The following is a 17,345-nucleotide window of genomic DNA, read 5'->3' as shown; positions in this document are numbered from 1 at the left end:
AAACTTTAAGGGGGGATGGAACCCCCTCCGAAAAACCCAAAAAAAAAAAAAAAAAAAAAAAAAAAACAACACAAAACCACAAATCACAGAAGAGATTCTCTGTTAGAACTACAAACAGAATTAACATAGTCTAAATTCATATGACACTTGGACACAGAAATTAAATTCTTCAATACAGACCAATTTTTACACTTCAAAATTAACACAACCATGAACCTCACTTCCATTATACATACTCAAAATGACACTAAAATAACGCCCAGCTATAAAACAACTGCCTTTCAAAGAGAAGAGAATATTTTCTTCAAACTCCAGCTAAATAATTTTCCCATATTGCTACTGAATTCAACTTTTCCCCAGAAGTATATTTATGTTCACACCAAACTTGAAATCTTGAATCCTTGAATACATCCTTTCATTCATCCCAAAGCTATTATTACCAGCAATTTTTAAAACATTTCTTTAGTAGACTTTTTATAGAAAGATTCTTCTTAGACCAAACTCTTCGTTTTTCAAGAACTAAAATAATTTTTAAGATCAAATTCCTCCAGTTCACTAAGTCACCAGTCAAACAGCTGAAGAGCAAGAACAAATTAAATAATGCATTAGCCCCACCTGGCATATAGTTTTGTATTTATTTTCCAAAGGAAATAACAACAACCATTATAAAAAGGAACAAACAATACCAAAAGCAAATCTGTCACAACTCACCTATCAGTTTCTTTATCTTCAGGCAGCGTGGGAGGCAAAGGCAAGGGTGGTAGCGTGGAGGTCGGTAGTGCAACAATTCGATCCTTCTCCTTGGCTACTACACTGGGTGTACTTGGTTTGCTTTTCTCTTTTACAGGGACCGGTTGCTGCTTCACAACAGTCAATTTATTCTCTTTTACTACTGCAGGCTTCTGTTTGGTAACCTTGTCTGCAATTAAATTATTTTCTGCTTTTGTTTCAGGAAGCGAGACCTTTCCTTTTGCCTTGTCATTTTTCAGATTTGCACTGCTGGTAGGAGAAGGTGTATGCTCAGTTTTGATTTTCTTCAGATCCTTAACATTGTTCACTTGAGGTGCGCTTACAGCAGTATCAGTGTTTCCCTTAGTAGGTGTTGAAGTATTGGAAGCTTTTGCACTAGCTTTGGCTGCCTCAGCAGCTCTTGCTTTTTTGTTTTTGTTCAGCTCAGCAGCCAGGCTACTCTTCAGAGTCAATGTACTAGGAGAAATACTTGAATGACGACTTCTGGATCTAGACAATCTGTGTCTGCTACGAGACCTGGAGTGCCTTGATGAATATGGACTTCTACTTCGAGATTTTGCTGATCTCCTGTTTCAAAAAAGTAAAGATTTACCCAGGTAAAATTAAGTCTAGCTGCTTTCCCAGCACATCTACTTTTTTGACAAATTATATTCTTTAAATCAACTATTATCACCATGCTCATAGAATAAATGGAACTCTATGAAATAGGAAAGACCATGCATTAAAAAAATAAAATTCTACAGTTAATCAATCAAGATTGTACACTTTCCTGTAAGAAAACATTAAAACTCTTATATGTAGTTTCTCCTCTCAAAGAACTGCAAAATACAATATTTATACAAGGCAAGAAATGCTCTGCTCTCCTCACTACTTTAGAGATATTTTTCTTCTTAAAAAAACCTTAACGTACGCAACTTGACAAACACCTTTAGCATACACAGTACTTGAGAAAAATTCAATTGACTACATAGTCAGAATTCAACAAAATGAAATTAAAATTACTCAGGACAAGAGAAATCTAAACAACACTTTTTAATTGTAGGAACATCTGAATTTTCACTTCCATAAATATAATTAATATAAGTTAACTGAGAAAAAAAAGGAACACTAAAGAAAAAAAATTGAGTACTAAAGGCTGCAATGTAGTCAACCGAAAGATGACTTTCCTTTTTTGAAATCTAATTGTACAACTTCAAAAAGAACCAAAATAAACAACCTCCCCCACTCCCAAAATGTCCAAGTACCCTACATTTGTTACAGCTATTGACAAGCAAAAATAACCCACAAATGGGCCTAAGCTATAACTGCATCTGAATGCAGACACTAATAGAAAGAAGGAAAAAAAAATCAAAGCAACCACATAGCAATGTTATAAAATAAATTAAATGTAGGGGTTTTAATCTATTTTACCATACCAAGAATAATAAGTATATTGATCAGATTTACAAGTATTTTCTTGATTAAAGTTTAATGGAAATCTATTTTGCTTACTGTTTGGAGGAAAAAGCATACTCAGGATTAAAATTTCAGAGTTCAAAAGATAGCACACCAATGTATGGTGGTTGCTAAAACAAAAGGAAACAAAAAACCCAGACGAAACCAACAAAAAAAAGTAACCCAATAAATAAACAAAAAGAATGCCAACTACAATCCCTACGATCAAGACTACCCATCCCACACCAAATTTAATTTTACTGACAATTAAATTGATTCCGTTTTAATTATCAACACATGAAATTACATCACAATGCTTCAACTGAACAAATATTTAATCTAGTACCATAACGTTTCTTTTGTGTGCAATATTGACTAATTTCTAAATTTACACTCTCTCCCTTTTAATAATGCAAGAACTCTTACTCAATAAAAAGTCACTCAGATAAATCAAAAAGTGGCTGAAACAATGTGTATGCACACTATATAGTACAGCACAAGCTTCAAAATTCTACAAGTGAAATTGATCCAAATGCCTAGAGACTCATGAAGGAAAAAAAATCAAATTCCAGACGAAGATAACTCTTAGAAACTAGCACAGTCCAATTATACGCCAGGAAGCAGGTTTTATAGGATTTTCTAACACAGCAGGGTAACAATAACAGATAGTAATAATAATAATAATAATAATAATAATAATAATAATAATAGTAATACAGAAAGCTTTTTACACTTTATTTGAAAAAAGCCTCACAGTTCCTTCTAACAATTTTCAACCAAATGTTTGGTTTACTCAGTAAAGAGATATTAATATTCCAATATATTGGAATATATATTCCAATATTAATATCTCTTATTAAATGTCCAATAAAAACCAAATAAAATCATCATATTGGGCACAAAAATTCCACCGAAAACTCTCTTCTTCATTATGAATCCTGTTGCTGAAGTAATGTTTCTCATTATTTTGAAGATCTAAGTACTAAATCCCACAGAATATTTTCAGAGGTTTGGCCAAACAGGAGTAAAATGAAAAAGGTACGAAGTTCCATTATACAGAGTTAAAACAATGTACCAGGAAGAAAAAGGGAGAAAATCTAGAAAATGCACACACTTCAAATGCTAGACCAGAGCTCTCTTCACACTGCTGTCTCACTTTCGGAGAGGAATTACTGTAGATCTCGAACTGTGTTACTGCTGCAGATCTGCACCCGTCCTAGAATCAGCATCATTGCATTTCACCAGCATCAAGCACAAACTAATAGTCCCCGTTAGTCCTAAACTGACTTCTATAAATGGTGCATCATTTGCAAGGATGTCACTGACCTGTCTTGGAAAAAATTTCCTTGCACATCTTGTTTATAAATCAGCTATTTCAGACTGACTTTCTCCAATTACCTGTAGAACATAACCTCCATCCCAAGTACATCACTGCAAGCTGTACTAAATTTAAAACACGCCCTAAACATCTCAAAATGAGCCCTATTTCTTTCATAAGTATGATATGGGGTTTCTTGTTTGTTTTGATTGATACCTAACAAAGTAATCACGTAACTAACAAATACAGACATAATTTCACATGCACTGGAAAAGAGAAGTAGCAGCTTAAAACAACACAGTTTGTGAGACACTGCGCCTGATTCTAAGACTGGTTCTGTTCTACTTTGGCACAGGTTCATTTGGCTCACTACTAAGAATAAAATGAAAAAGATCTGTTAAAAAAAAATCAGTGACAACTAATTTCATCATCTGATTCAGCTACTATAACTCAGTGAGGTAGAGGCAGTTTTGAAAACCTACGGCAAAAATAATCTAGACTTCTGTACTTCAAAAACAAATAAGAATTGACAGTGGATTAATGTCTGTACTTTACCAATACTAGTCAAGAGAGTTTGGGACATGAACATGAATTTATGCAAGCTCAGCTGAAAAAAAACCAAACCCAACCATCATCCATCATGGGTTTCACACTCCACATGACAACTGCACAACTGTTCCATGTCAGAACTGCATTCATGTGGGAGACAGCAGATGTGCATGCACACAAATAGTTGCATTTCAGTTCCAGTACCCATTACAGCCCTTAACAGTGGATCAAAATGATAGCAGTCTAGTTATGAAATATGCTGACTGATTATAACCTCTGTACTGGTTTAAATTTTCCAAAAACTTTTCAATATTTATGTCAGAAAAAAACTACTATATTACCTATACACAGTTCCTTTAGCATCCCAAAAAACCTTAGCAAGAATCCCTTGCTGTGCCTGAACCACTGAGGTAGACCCTAGAGAATGCAATAAAAGCATTAACCATTAAGCATAATGCAAAAGCACTTTCAACCAAACTGACAAATCCTGAATTTTAAGTAAAAAGCACATTTGTCAAAGTGCTAGTTATTCAAGTTTATTCAAGTTACAATGATAACACCTGCTGTTTTCATAAGCTTAATAGTCTTTCCAAACACTCAACTATCACTTTCTTCCATCTGTGTAGTTTAGAAGTCCCAAAAGACTAAACAACCTATGTACAAGTTTTCACCTATAAAAATGTGTCCAAAAATATGGACACATTTACAAGCTTTCCCTCAAAAGCTTATACAGCACTCAGAGTGGAAAAATATTGCCTAATACATAACAAAACCAGCCAGCTCACTCCGTTCAGACCTAACATTTGGCATAAAAGATGAAGTCACAGTAGCATAGAAATGCGCTCACACAACAACCAGTGTCTTCCAGTTAATGGGACACTGACTACCTAATGAGACCATGAAAAAACACCAGGAGAGACATCTGAAGTACACAGTCTAAATCTTCCAGCAGGTCTCTATTAAATGTGTGTGCATGCATACACATACATGTAAAATGCCTTTTCTGACATTTGAAACCAGCTGTTTCAGATGTAGTCAGCAGCCTATTGTTAACACAGTAAAAAGAAACAAAAGAATGATGGCTGCAACTGTACAGACCTGCACTGCAAAAAGCAAATACATTGAATAATGCAATTCAAATTTCTCTTCCTGAAGTAAGGAGAGATCACGAAGTCTACTAAACTAAAGGCCACATTTCACTCTCTTAAACTGAAGCACTGTGCTGTTAACACACATGGGGAGAGGTTAATAAGAAGCCTAAGTTATTAAGGAGGTAACTTTGCTTCGATGCTTCTCCCTGTTTGCACCTAGTTCTGCCCCATTTTAGAGTACCTTTGCCACTTAAGCCATCAATAGTCTTCTTTCAGCATCCTGAATTCACTTCACACAAGTGCAAATCTCTACAGAGAGGACAACTGCCACACTTCATGACACTTGTAAAATCCCTTCTGAGCCATATACACGTCAGTGTGCTTTTATATATGGCAGTGATGACAAAAAGAAAACAGAAAAGTGATGTGCCTGAAGACTATAAGTATGCACAACTAGACTAGCTGCAAAGGGACATGGAAGAAATTACATTTTAGCTATAGCTATAAAATAAAAGGCAAAACCAACAAACAAGCAAAAAGTATATTATCTAAAAACCATATGGGAGAAGAGACAAATTTAAAGAAATTGATGGAGGAAGAAAGCACTAGTAAGGAAGCCACCCTGAAACCAAAACTCCACTTTTCAGGCTAAGAAAAATAGTGCCCTCAAAGATGGAGAGGTGAAAAAAAAAATAGGTTTAGGTATCACGGTTCTTTCTTTTTAATTTTTTGCTTTTGCCTAGTACCCAACATTTCTTAAAACAAACAGTCATTGTTTCTGTACTTCATACAATGTAGTTAGTCACTTTAGAAAAAACTATTTAAGAGAGTAGTTTGAATTACAGGTTTCAAAACTGCTACAATCTTTCTCCTCCCTGACAGGCAACATTTTATTGCACTTCATTGGATCACTAATAAATTTACTGATTATTTTAACAAAGACAAAAGTCTACTGATATAATACCCCTTACACTCTCGAGCAGAAAATTAAAGAATTCCAAATAGTAGCTTAGAGTGCTATCTTTTACTGTCTTGATATTTGAAACCAGAGAGGAAAGAAAACTGTTACCTATATTAGGAATACGGGTAGTAATTCATGGGAACATATGGTGTATTAAATGGATATAAATAAAATAAACCGGGGAAGAGAAGAAGAGGGGGTGGAATTCCTCTCATTCCCTTCAAGTTAGAAAATCCAGCCTGGAGACACACTACGAAACCGCGGCAGACAGACGTTTACATCAGAAGAGAGCTGCAGCTGCAAAGAAGGGATGTGGCCAACAACCCTACGCCCAAGCGATGGCACCAGATAAGATACCTATCTTGGGACCATTGACACCCTGATTCTGAATGCCCAAGTCCGGGAAACCAGGATAATGTCTATCGGGGGACCATTGGCACCTCGGACCTGAATGCTCTCCGACAGGGTTTTTGTGCAGCCCGAGACAGAGAAAAGAAACCAACAAAGGACTACTAGCCGTGGGCAAATTAAACTGTATAAGAACCGCGTCTTTGAAGCAGTTCATGTGGACGGGGCGGACCTGGTACTACCGAGGCCAGTTCCCACGTTCACCCGCATCACTGCCCAGGGGTGATAACGCTGTCCGTTTTTGGTGGTGGCTGTCAGACTGTTACTACGGTTGCGAAATAAATTTTATTTTTCATATTTTTATTAAGATTGGCTGAGTCGCAATTTTCATTTATAACACCTACGTCAGATTTCCAGGAATACATTCATTCACCTTACAAGGTTTCTTGCCACGCTACTTTTCTAGGTGTTTCTTTCTGTTCCATTTCAGTACCCCCTTAATACCAAAAAAGTTACATTTTATTGACAAATTAAAAGGATAATGTCATTTCATGTTTCTAAACTTGAAAACCTCTTTTCTTCTTTGTTGTGGTGCACCAGTTTAGTTGTTCTCTTGCACTGGGCGATTGGGAATTTGCACAGAATAGTTTTGTATTGCACTGTATAGCCTATGTTACATTATGTGGTTTGTTACCCCGTTTCCCCATCACATGGTCTTTCCCTCACCTGTCCTGGTACCACCTAATGGTCTCTCCCCTGGGTTACCCCTCCCCTAGCCACTCCTCAATGGTATCACATTGTCTGTGGACCTCTCCTTCTGTCCCCATCCCGGGGGGTATAAAAGCTCCCTGCTGCCAGGAAACCCTCTTTTCTCCCACGGGTTTGTCTGCCTGATGTGTGTCTTGGAATAAAGGACAACATTTTCCATGTGGAGGAGAGGGCTTCTCTAATCTTTTACCTTTGTCTATGAAGTATCGTGTGGGCAAGGGTCTATAGCTAGCCAGAGTGGACTCCAACAGCCCAGGAAACCCATTTCTTCAGGTGGCGCCCCACATGCTGCCTCCCACGTCTGAGACAGCACAAAGAAGCTGGTAATTCACTCACGTGGATTACTTTAGCTTTTGGGACTCTCATCTACCTCTGCTCCCTTCGTCATGTTCTAGTCAGCAAGGAAGCAGTAGGGTAGGATCAACAACCCACCATGCCCTGGGCGGATCGGTCCTGGACAAGGACTTCTTTACAAAGTAGCAGCCAACCAGTCCCCTGGACGGGGTGACTATTCCCAGCCAGTGCTAGTGGGACCCCAGGGTGGCCCCCAGAGCCTTTGGGTGTGCTCCCGGTGCTCGAAAGGTTCGCTCCCGATTGTGCGGATTTGTGCGTCCGGTGGGGTTTTTTTTTTTTGAGTGCGTGCGGCGGTCCAAGTGGCGCGGAGCGGCGCACGGGGGTTTCGCTGCGGTGCGGCAGTTTGCGGCAGCGCGGGCAAGGTTCGGAGCGGCCGGACCGCGGGCAGCGGCAGGAGCCACGGCTCGGGGGGTTCTTCTGCCGCAAGCGGACGCGCTCAGGCGGTGCCGACCCCACGGGGCGCCCACGTGGCTTGGAGCAGCTCGGCAGCAGCTGCCCACCAATTTAAAAACCGCGCGAGTAGCACGCAAATAGTTTCGCCTTCCCCTCAGAGGGAGGGGAGGCAAGGCTGCCCAGATTCTTTCTCGGATTGGCTGTGAACACAGTGTTTTCAGTTTTTTCAGTGTAAAGAAGGCAGATTTAAGTTGTGGTAGAAAACAAATAACATCACAATGGGGGCAAAGTTTTATACAACACAGAGGAGCATTTATACCTTAGTTTTAGATACCCTAAGTAGTGGAAATGTTAAAGTTTCCAAATCACTTTTAAAACGGTTTGTTCAATGGATATCCTTTCATTTCCCCTCACTTTACCCAGCAGAATGTTAACGCTCTCTCTGCCTGGGACAAAATTGGAGCATTGTTAACAGCAAAAGCAGAACAGGGAGATGGGATAGTGTCTCCATTTTTCCCCTTGTTCCTTGTAATTCGGAAAGAAATACTTAAGAGGGATTTGAAAGGACAGCCAGACCAAATGTCCCCTCCCGTGGCTCCCCTTACCCCTCCTCCCAAACCCTCTGCCCCTGAACTGAGAGAGAGAAGCGAAGCTCCCCGGTATTCAGAGGGTACCTGGCACTGCCACTGTTTCCCTGGCTTCCCACCTCCCTCTCAGCACCCGAGCAGCTGTACGCAGGCTGCCAGGACGCCTTTCCTGCACCCCTCTAACCCAGTTGCTGTGTCCCCGATTCACGTACTAACCCTCCTTGTCCCCAAAATAGCCATTCAACACACTGCTGACCTCTTGGTCAAGCCCCAAAATGGCAGCGGCCACGTGGCTGAGTCCTCAGCTTGTTCTTCCCACAATTCCTTTCTCCCACCTGTCCCCTCCCCCAACACCTTCTGGTCTCACAACCCCTTCCTTCCCTTAGACACTCCTCCCCCCATGATGTCATCCCGCAACCTCGCTGCCAGTTCCCACAGTTGCCCCGCTCCCCTGCCTTTTCTTGTTTCCCATGCCCCCTTGCCCGGGTCCCAAGAGGGTGGGGCCAAGGGTGGGGGAGGGGTGGGCCCCTGCCTGGTTCCCACAGGAGTGAGGCGGGGGGAGGGGGTGATCCCCCCCCTCAGTTACCAAAGTGAAGGTGCAGGGGAAAGGGGTGTCCGCCCGCCCCCCAAGGAGGTGGTGGGGGATGTGAAGCCCCTCCCATTCCCCAACGGGGTGGGGTAGGGGGATCCCTTCCCAGTTCCCAGGTGGGTGGGGCTGGGGAAGGGCGGGGTTCACTTCCCAGTTCCCACGAAGGTGGGGAAGCAAGTGGTGCTCCTGCCGGCTCCCAAGTGGGGAGTGACCCCTCTGCCGGAAGAACTTATTCCCTTGGTAGCTCCTGTCCAATACACTGGTGGTAGAAGTGGCCCTAGAAACTACAAACCCTTCTCCTATCAGACAAAACACGAGTTATATAAAAGTCAGTGAGAATTCGGAAGAAGTAGTGAAATTTTCAAAAGTATGATGAGGGCTACCTTAACATTGCTTGAATTTGTTCTCACTGACCTCATATATCTTTTCCGGTACCTGCTCTACCCAGTTGGAGTTCGATTTATGGGAGAGCAATTGGAAGAAATCTCTGAGGGAATTCTTAGAGGAACTTAAACAAAGTCCACAGGGGGCCAAGGATTTAGAAAATAATAACATTACTTATGAACATCTATGCAGAGAGGGCGAGTGGTCTAAGCCAGAGGACCAGGCTCAAGTCTTATCAAAATTAATTCTAGATAAGATCTCAGAAGCTACAAATAAGGCTTTTATTCGGCTACCAACTGTTGAAGCTACGGGTAGTTTCCTTAACATTAAACAGTCTCCTTCAGAAAGTTTCTTGCAGTTTGTCGACTGGCTCCGTGCCCAGGTTGAGAAACAAGTACTGGACCCCAAGACACAAGTGGAGATAGTGAAAGAGATGGCACAGAGAAATGCCAATGATGTCTGCAGCAGGGTTCTCCTGGGACTGCCTCTCAACCCTCCACCTACCCTGGCAGAGATGATCGAAGCGTGTGCTAGGAAGGCGGAACTGTTTGCTGCACGTGAAGCATGGGTGGTGCCGGCAGACTCAGAGACTGTGACAGCTGTATCTCCAGGAGTGAGGAGGCAACAGATGTCACCAGAGTAGCTTCAACACGTCTTCTGCTTCATATGTAAAAAGCCAGGACACTTAGCCCAAGACTGCCCCCAAAGCCAGCAACCAAAGAAGACCCCCTTCACACCAAAAAATTGGGACATGAGCGCGCAGCCGCCCCGTGCTACAACATAAATGCGGCGGGCTTCCCTAAAGGGAAAACGTCCCTCGAAACACAAAAGGGGGAGGGAAGGGAAGCAGGGTGTGGGAGAGCAAAATAAGGGTGTACAAAATAAAATCTGGCAGCCTCACAAGCGTTTCAAGCTTGTGACCACCTAAGCTTTCATTTTCAGGTCTACCAGTGGACGGTCATTGGAGTGGACCTGCCAGGAGATTTACAGGACTTGACAAAAGATCACACAAGATCCAATAGTGAGTACTTTGTTATTGGGGACACTGCTCACACACCCATGGAGATTGAGGTGGCTCCCATGACTATCAAGGGGGACATGCCTAACCTCATTCTCCTGGTGCGCTGTCCACAGCCACCCTTCTGTTTGGCCAAGGGGCAAATCATTGCCCAGGCCATCCCAGTTCCAGCAGAAGTCTCAGTAGATAACAAGGCACCAGGTGTGTACTGGGCAGAAGTGCTTGGCGAGGACAAACCTATTATGGGATGCAACCTAAAGTGTGGAACAGACCACCTCCAGGGTTGCTTGACACAGGGGCAGATGTGACAATCATACCAGAAAGGCTGTGGCCGTTACATTGGGAACTGCAACCCGTGGCTGGTAAATCCAAGGTGTAGGAGGAGTCACACTGGCAAAAATATCAAAAAGCGTTGTACAAATTGAGGGGCTGGATGGAAAATTAGCCAGTGTCCATCTGTTTGTCACTGATTACAAAGATCCCTTGTGGGGGGAGAGACACCATGGCCCCCTAATTTGGGGGGTCAAATTAGTCATCCCTAAAACACCCCAGGATTTTTAGAAGCGGCCACTGTGGAGTGCCCTGCCCACAAGTTAACAGGGTGGATAATAATCCGGTCTGGGTAAATCAGTGGCCACCCAGTAAGGAAAAGTTGAAGGTGCTCAAGGACTTGTTGAAGAACAATTGGCTAAAGGACATATTGAAGAGACAGCTAGCCCTTGGAATTCCCTGGTCTTTGTGATAAAAAAGCCAGGGAAGGATAAGTGGCGGCTCCTCTATGATTTAAGGGAAATAAATGAGGTAATTGAGGACATGGGGTCTCTCCAACCAGGGATGCCCTCCCCAACCCTGCTTCCCCAGAATTGGCAATTGGCTGTCCTGGGCATTAAGGACTGTTTCTTTCATATTCCCCTACACCCAGAGGAAGCCCCACGGTTTGCCTTCTCAATTCCTACCATCAATCAAGAAGCCCCAATGAAGCGTTACCACTGGAGAGTATTACCTCAGGGGATTAAATGCTCTCCATCTATCTGCCAGTGGTATGTGGCTTCATTGCTGTCCTCAGTGCGTGCCCAGAAAAGGGAGGCAATCATCCTACACTACATGGATGATGTGCTTGTGTGTGCCCCCGAGAACATAATACTCCAAGACACGCTTGACCTAGTGGTTAAAGTTTTAACCTCTGCTGGATTCCAACTGCAGGAAAACAAGGTTCAAAGGATGCCACCTTGGAAGTACCTGGGCTTGGAGATCACTGCACAGACTGTTGTTCCGCAGAAATTGGAAATTAAGACTGATCCCAAAACTCTAGCAGATCTCCATTCCCTGTGTGGGTCTTTAAACTGGGTCAGGCCTTGGCTGGGTCTCACCAATGAGGACCTAGCTCCTCTCCTCAATTTATTGAATGGGGAGAGAAAGCTGGCTTATCCCAGGGAACTGACCCCAGAGGCAAAAACCACCCTCCAAAAAGTGCAAAAAGCTTTGTCCGAGAGGCAGGCTCATCGTTATAAGCCCGAGCTGCCTTTCCAATTCATTGTTTTAGGAAAGTTACCACACATACACGGGTAGATATTCCAGTGGTCTGAAGAGCAAAGAGATTCACTTTTAATCACAGAATGGGTTTTTCTCTCCCATCAGCAATCCAAAACCATCACACAGCCACAGGAGCGGATAGCTCAGCTGATCCAGAAGGCCAGGGTAAGGCTGGGTGAGCTGGCTGGTTGTGACTTTCAGTGTATTCACCTCCCGGTTAAACTCTCTAAGGAGGGAAGGAACTCTCCCGAGAGGTTGACCAAGGAGATGCTCGAGCATTTGCTCCAGAGCAATGCCAGTCTCCAGCTATCTCTGGACAGCTACAGTGGACAGGTGTCAGTCCACGCCCCGTCTCACAAACTGTTCAATGAGGAATTCCACCTCATTGCTCCTGAGATCAGGAGTCGTAGGCCACTCAATGCGCTTACAGTGTTCACTGAGGCATCTGGGGCATCTCACAAGTCGGTGATGACTTGGAGAAATCTCCAGACTCAGCACTGAAGCTGATGTTGAGTTTGTGGAGGGATCGCCCCAGGTTGCTGAACTGGCTGCAGTTGTAAAAGCCTTTGAGAAGTTCTCGGAGCCAATTAACTTGGTTGCTGATTTGGCCTACGTGGCGGGAGTAGTGTCCAGGGTGGAGCAGGCAGTTCTCAAAGACATCGAGAACGAGCATCTCTTCAGATTGCTTTCAAAACTAATTTATTTAGTTTCACAGCGGGAGCATCTGTTTTATGTGATGCACGTGAGGTCACACGCCGATTTGCCAGGTGAGATCACAGAAGGTAATAGCAAAGCAGATTCCCTTGCCGCTCCAGCAGAAATGGCACGCCTTCCGGAAATCTTCCAGCAGGCAAAGCTAAGTCACCAACAATACCATCAAAATGTGCCAGGCCTAATTCATCAGTTCCAGTTAACACGGAGTCAGGCTCGGGCTTCTGTGGCCACCTGTCCCAGCTGCCAGCTCCAGGCCGTCCCATCACTGGGTGTTGGGGTTAATCCCCGGGGCCTTGGGAGTTGCGAAGTATGGCAGACAGACATCACACACATTCCCAGTTTTGGTCATCTAAAATATGTACATGTCAGCATAGACACACATTCAGGTGCGGTTTATGTCTCTGCCCACGCAGGGGAAAAGGCTATGCATGCCAAACAGCACCTGGCGCAAGCCTTTTCAGTGTTGGGGATCCCTAGGGAGATTAAGACAGACAATGGTCCAGCATATGCCTCCAAGGAATTCCTAGAGTTTCTCCAGCAGTGGGGAGTGGAGCATAAGACAGGCATTCCCCACTCCCTCACAGGTCAAGCTGTGATCGAGCATGCCAACAGGATGCTCAAACAAATCCTGCTAGACAAGGCAGTTCTGCAGTGTAGATGACACCACAACAAAAGCTCTGCAAAGCCCTGTTTACGATTAATTTTTTGAATTGTTCATTTGAAAACATGAATCCTCCAGTATTGCGGCATTTCCAGAATAACAATCAGTTTAAGTTATCACAGCGTCCACCAGTTCTCATTAAGGACCCAGAAACTTGGGAAACCAAGGGTCCTTATGAGCTTGTCACCTGGGGGCGTGGCTACGCGTGTGTGCCCACCCCCACAGGCCCTTGATGGATAGCCCAAAAGTGGGTAAAACCTTTTGTCCCAAGAATCCAGCTCCAGCAGATGGAGCAAAGAAGCAAGCAGCTGTCGCCTCAAAGAGAAGACGCCGCCGGTGGGCAAGGGTCTATAGCTAGCCGGAGTGGACCCCAACAGCCCAGGAAACACGTTTCTTCACTTCCTAACTGCTTTAAGAAGAAGCTTAATCCATCATGCTGGTGGCCAGTTATGTTACCTAAGTGCAAACAGTTTAGTAGTTGAAATATATAAGGGTCTGTGAGCTGAACAAGGGAACCAACTTTGTCAGTAACTTTTAACAATGCATAATACAAAGGGATTTATGAGAACATGGAGGCAAAACCAAGAAACAGTCCAAAGGTTAAAACAATGACTGATGCCCAGCTCTTTCTTTAACCCACAGGTAATGCTGGACTACTGACTAAGCACTGCGATCCTCCCCTGCACAGCAAGTGTATTTGAGAAGAGAGACCTAATTTAATCAACTGGCTTCACAACAGACCTTCCAAGACTTTTACAATCCAATAACATAAACCACCTTGACAAAACATTTTAGCTCATAATATAGCTTTTCCATGTTGGTCTAGCAGGCAAACATTTCTATGCAGCTCTGCAACCAACCTCCTACTCAGCTGCTTTGTGCACTGTGACTACATAACCTGCCTTACTGATTGAAACTAAATGTAAGTCTTTAAAAGGGTCTCTAATACATACTGGAAAACTCTGAGCTAGGCTTTTATTTGTTTCTTGAACCTGTTTTAAACCCTCTATTTTCATATGAGAACTTGATCTACAAAGAAATCAACAAGCAAAAGGTCAAGTCAACTCAAAACCTGTGTTCGAACACATCTGAAGTTAAATTTTTTTAATGAAATTCTTTTTCTCAAACAAGGAAAGAAGCAGCAGCAAGGAAAAAGGAAAGGCACATGAGCAAAAGGCAAAGGCCAGCAATCTGCCCTGGAAAAAATAGCTACTTTAAACAGTGAAAACCTAGAGTGGTCAATTTTAAATTCTGCAAAATACAGTTTTACTAACCAAAATTAGACAGCTTTAAATTATATTTCAAAAAATCAATTTTTACTAATCAAGGTGGGGAGGAAAATCAAACTCTCTCCATCCTTTAAACTCAAAAGTAGAAGAATTACAGGAGTTTAAGTAATTTTCATATCAGTGTATGACACTACAGCTTCTCCACTTACTAGCTGAATATGTATTTTACTGTTTTCCCTACACTTTTTGTGATTTTGCACATAAATGACCCATATTCTGCAGAGCCTCACTACTATAGGCTAGCTACCAATACAGACTGAGACTACTCTAGTGCCAAAGTAAAAATAAATCTTGTATCTTTCCTATAAGCAATATCTATGCACATAGTAGTACTATGCTAGTAGTGCCCCACCTACTTACTTTTATCTAAACAGATGGGTAGGTGTATCCAAATTTGGAAAAATGCAATTACTCATCTATACTGCGATCTGATTTAAATGTGTGATTACATAACATATGACCAGACTCAAGTTACAAAAAGTTCTCTGGAAACTAGTTTAGCATGAAATTGTAGGAAGCAAGAGACTTCTTTTGTAAACCATGGGGTTTGGTTGAGAATTTTTTATTTTATCCAATCATTTTACCAGTAGACAAATAAATACCTCATACTTTTGGAAGAATTTCCATTTTGAAAATATGCATGTGCTACTTTAGAACTGCTGTGTTACCCTATCCACAAGAAAATAAGAGTAATACGCATCCACCAGCAACAAGTAAAGAAGTTTTGTCCAACAAGTGAATACAGCTCGATCAGTTTATCCAAAACACAAACTTTCATTGCTATTACAATGGAAAAAGCAATTAGTCTATCCAGTATCTTTGCTTCTCCTTAGAACCCACAGCCAAACAACAGCACCTAAAACCAGCTAAGTCAGTACTGCAATTCAAACCCCACAGCAACAATGTACTGTTGCTGCTTCAAACTAGCAAAGCTGTCTTCACTTGTTTCTCTTCAGCTGTTTACTAGAAGTTTCTCCCTAAACAGCTCAGACACCTAGATTAAAAAAATCACCATTAAACACACAGGCTTTCTAAACATGCTAGAACTGCTTCGTAATAATTTTCTACATACCAAAATAACTGAGTAATTTACATAACATTAGAGAATACACATACATGAGATATAAAACGAAATGAGCAAATTTGCAGGCTGAAATAGCCACATAAACAGTCCCTACTCTCTGGACATCATTACAGCTGGATACAAACCCAGAATTAAGCCTTTAAATCATCCAGATGAAGAACACAGGTGCTGTAAGAAGGTGTTGCCTTCATAAAACTGTAGTATTCTATCAAGTCTAAGGCCACTGTATCATTATCAAACAGGACAGCAAAATGTTCAGCATTTTGGTTGTAATGCTACATAGTCAAGCAAAAAGTGATTATTACATAGTTTTCAATGGTTAAAAAAAAAGTATAAACCCCTACCTTTCTATTCCCTACTGCTGTTGCAATATACATTATAATCAATAGCTGTATGGAAGGAAAAAAACACTGGCTTTCATTTCTCCACAAACATCAACAATTTATCTTCACACTTTAGGTTTCTTTTGTTTTCTATGAAAGTGACATTTTTGCAATAAATGCCCCATTAGGACAGATCTCTCTTTCTACATATAGAAACCTCTCCTTTTCACTCAGCCATTCCAATTCCTCTCCTGAATACCTGACAGTCTGCATTAGTCTGTAAGCAGTTAAAAACTGAACACATATTACAATTCAACTGGAGGGAGGAAGAAAGGCAGGAAGTCACAAAGCCAACTTCTAGAAACAGATCTGCAAGCTCAAGAAAGCTTTACTCACTGCAGAGTGAATACCAAAATCCGGAGATTTAAACTTTTGTGCTTCCAATCACAGGCCCACTACCAACAGAAAAAGAACACTCCTACAAAACTCTACTACAGCCCAATTAGTCAGTGCATATAGAACCCTGAACTTAACTGGGCTGTTAATCTGTCTATCCCTAAATGCAAACCTCAAATGCATAATTCTGTGCATCATTATTAGCTGTCTTATTCCAGGATATAAGCAACCACAGAAAATAATTAATTCCTAGGGCGTTGAAATCAAACTATGCACATAATATGCCTGTTATGCTATTACTCAAATAATTTTGAAAGTTAACCACTTGTAACACTCTCACAGAAGAACAGCATGATGTTTTCAGAGCAATTACAGAGTTTTCTTGATTAAACACACTACTGCTTACAAAATTATTCCATACAACCACACCTTTAGACAATCGCTGTTCTTATCTCACGGCGCTTTGGCTCTATCTCGCTGAACAAAGTAGGACACAGCTTTGTTACTTTGCTCTTTAAACAGTATCTGATGCACACCCAGGACAGCAGACTCTACCAAGAGCCCAACAAACACAGAACAGTTTTATCACTTTCCCTGGATACACTACAGGACACCCCAAATGGTGATCAACACAAAGTGCTTATTAAAAACACCAGAGAACAGTTCTCAGGCAACCCACCAGGTAATGCCTTGTAAACAAAATTCTTGCCAGTGGATACCTTTAAAACCGAAGTCCAGACATGAATTTAAGCAGGTCTACAAACAACGAGGCAACTACATGCAAAGAGTAAGATTCCAATA

At 42.0% G+C, this 17,345-nt stretch overlaps 1 protein-coding gene across 6 annotated transcripts in view; it reads right to left on the bottom strand.

Moving 5' to 3' along the window:
* The window catches only part of CDK13 (cyclin dependent kinase 13), a 54,410-nt gene that overhangs the window by 34,777 nt on the left and 2,288 nt on the right, over positions 1-17,345 (bottom strand). For all 6 annotated transcript variants that reach the window (XM_041400357.1, XM_041400361.1, XM_041400362.1 and 3 more), the window contains exon 2: positions 712-1,317. In XM_041400357.1, the coding sequence (XP_041256291.1) occupies positions 712-1,317 (606 nt within the window). The remainder of the gene's footprint in view (positions 1-711; positions 1,318-17,345) is intronic.

The sequence above is a fragment of the Onychostruthus taczanowskii genome, unplaced genomic scaffold (assembly GCF_017590055.1).
Source record: "Onychostruthus taczanowskii isolate IOZ18803 unplaced genomic scaffold, ASM1759005v1 scaffold179, whole genome shotgun sequence".
Lineage (NCBI taxonomy): Eukaryota > Metazoa > Chordata > Aves > Passeriformes > Passeridae > Onychostruthus > Onychostruthus taczanowskii.
This window is presented reverse-complemented; position numbering and strand designations above follow the sequence as displayed.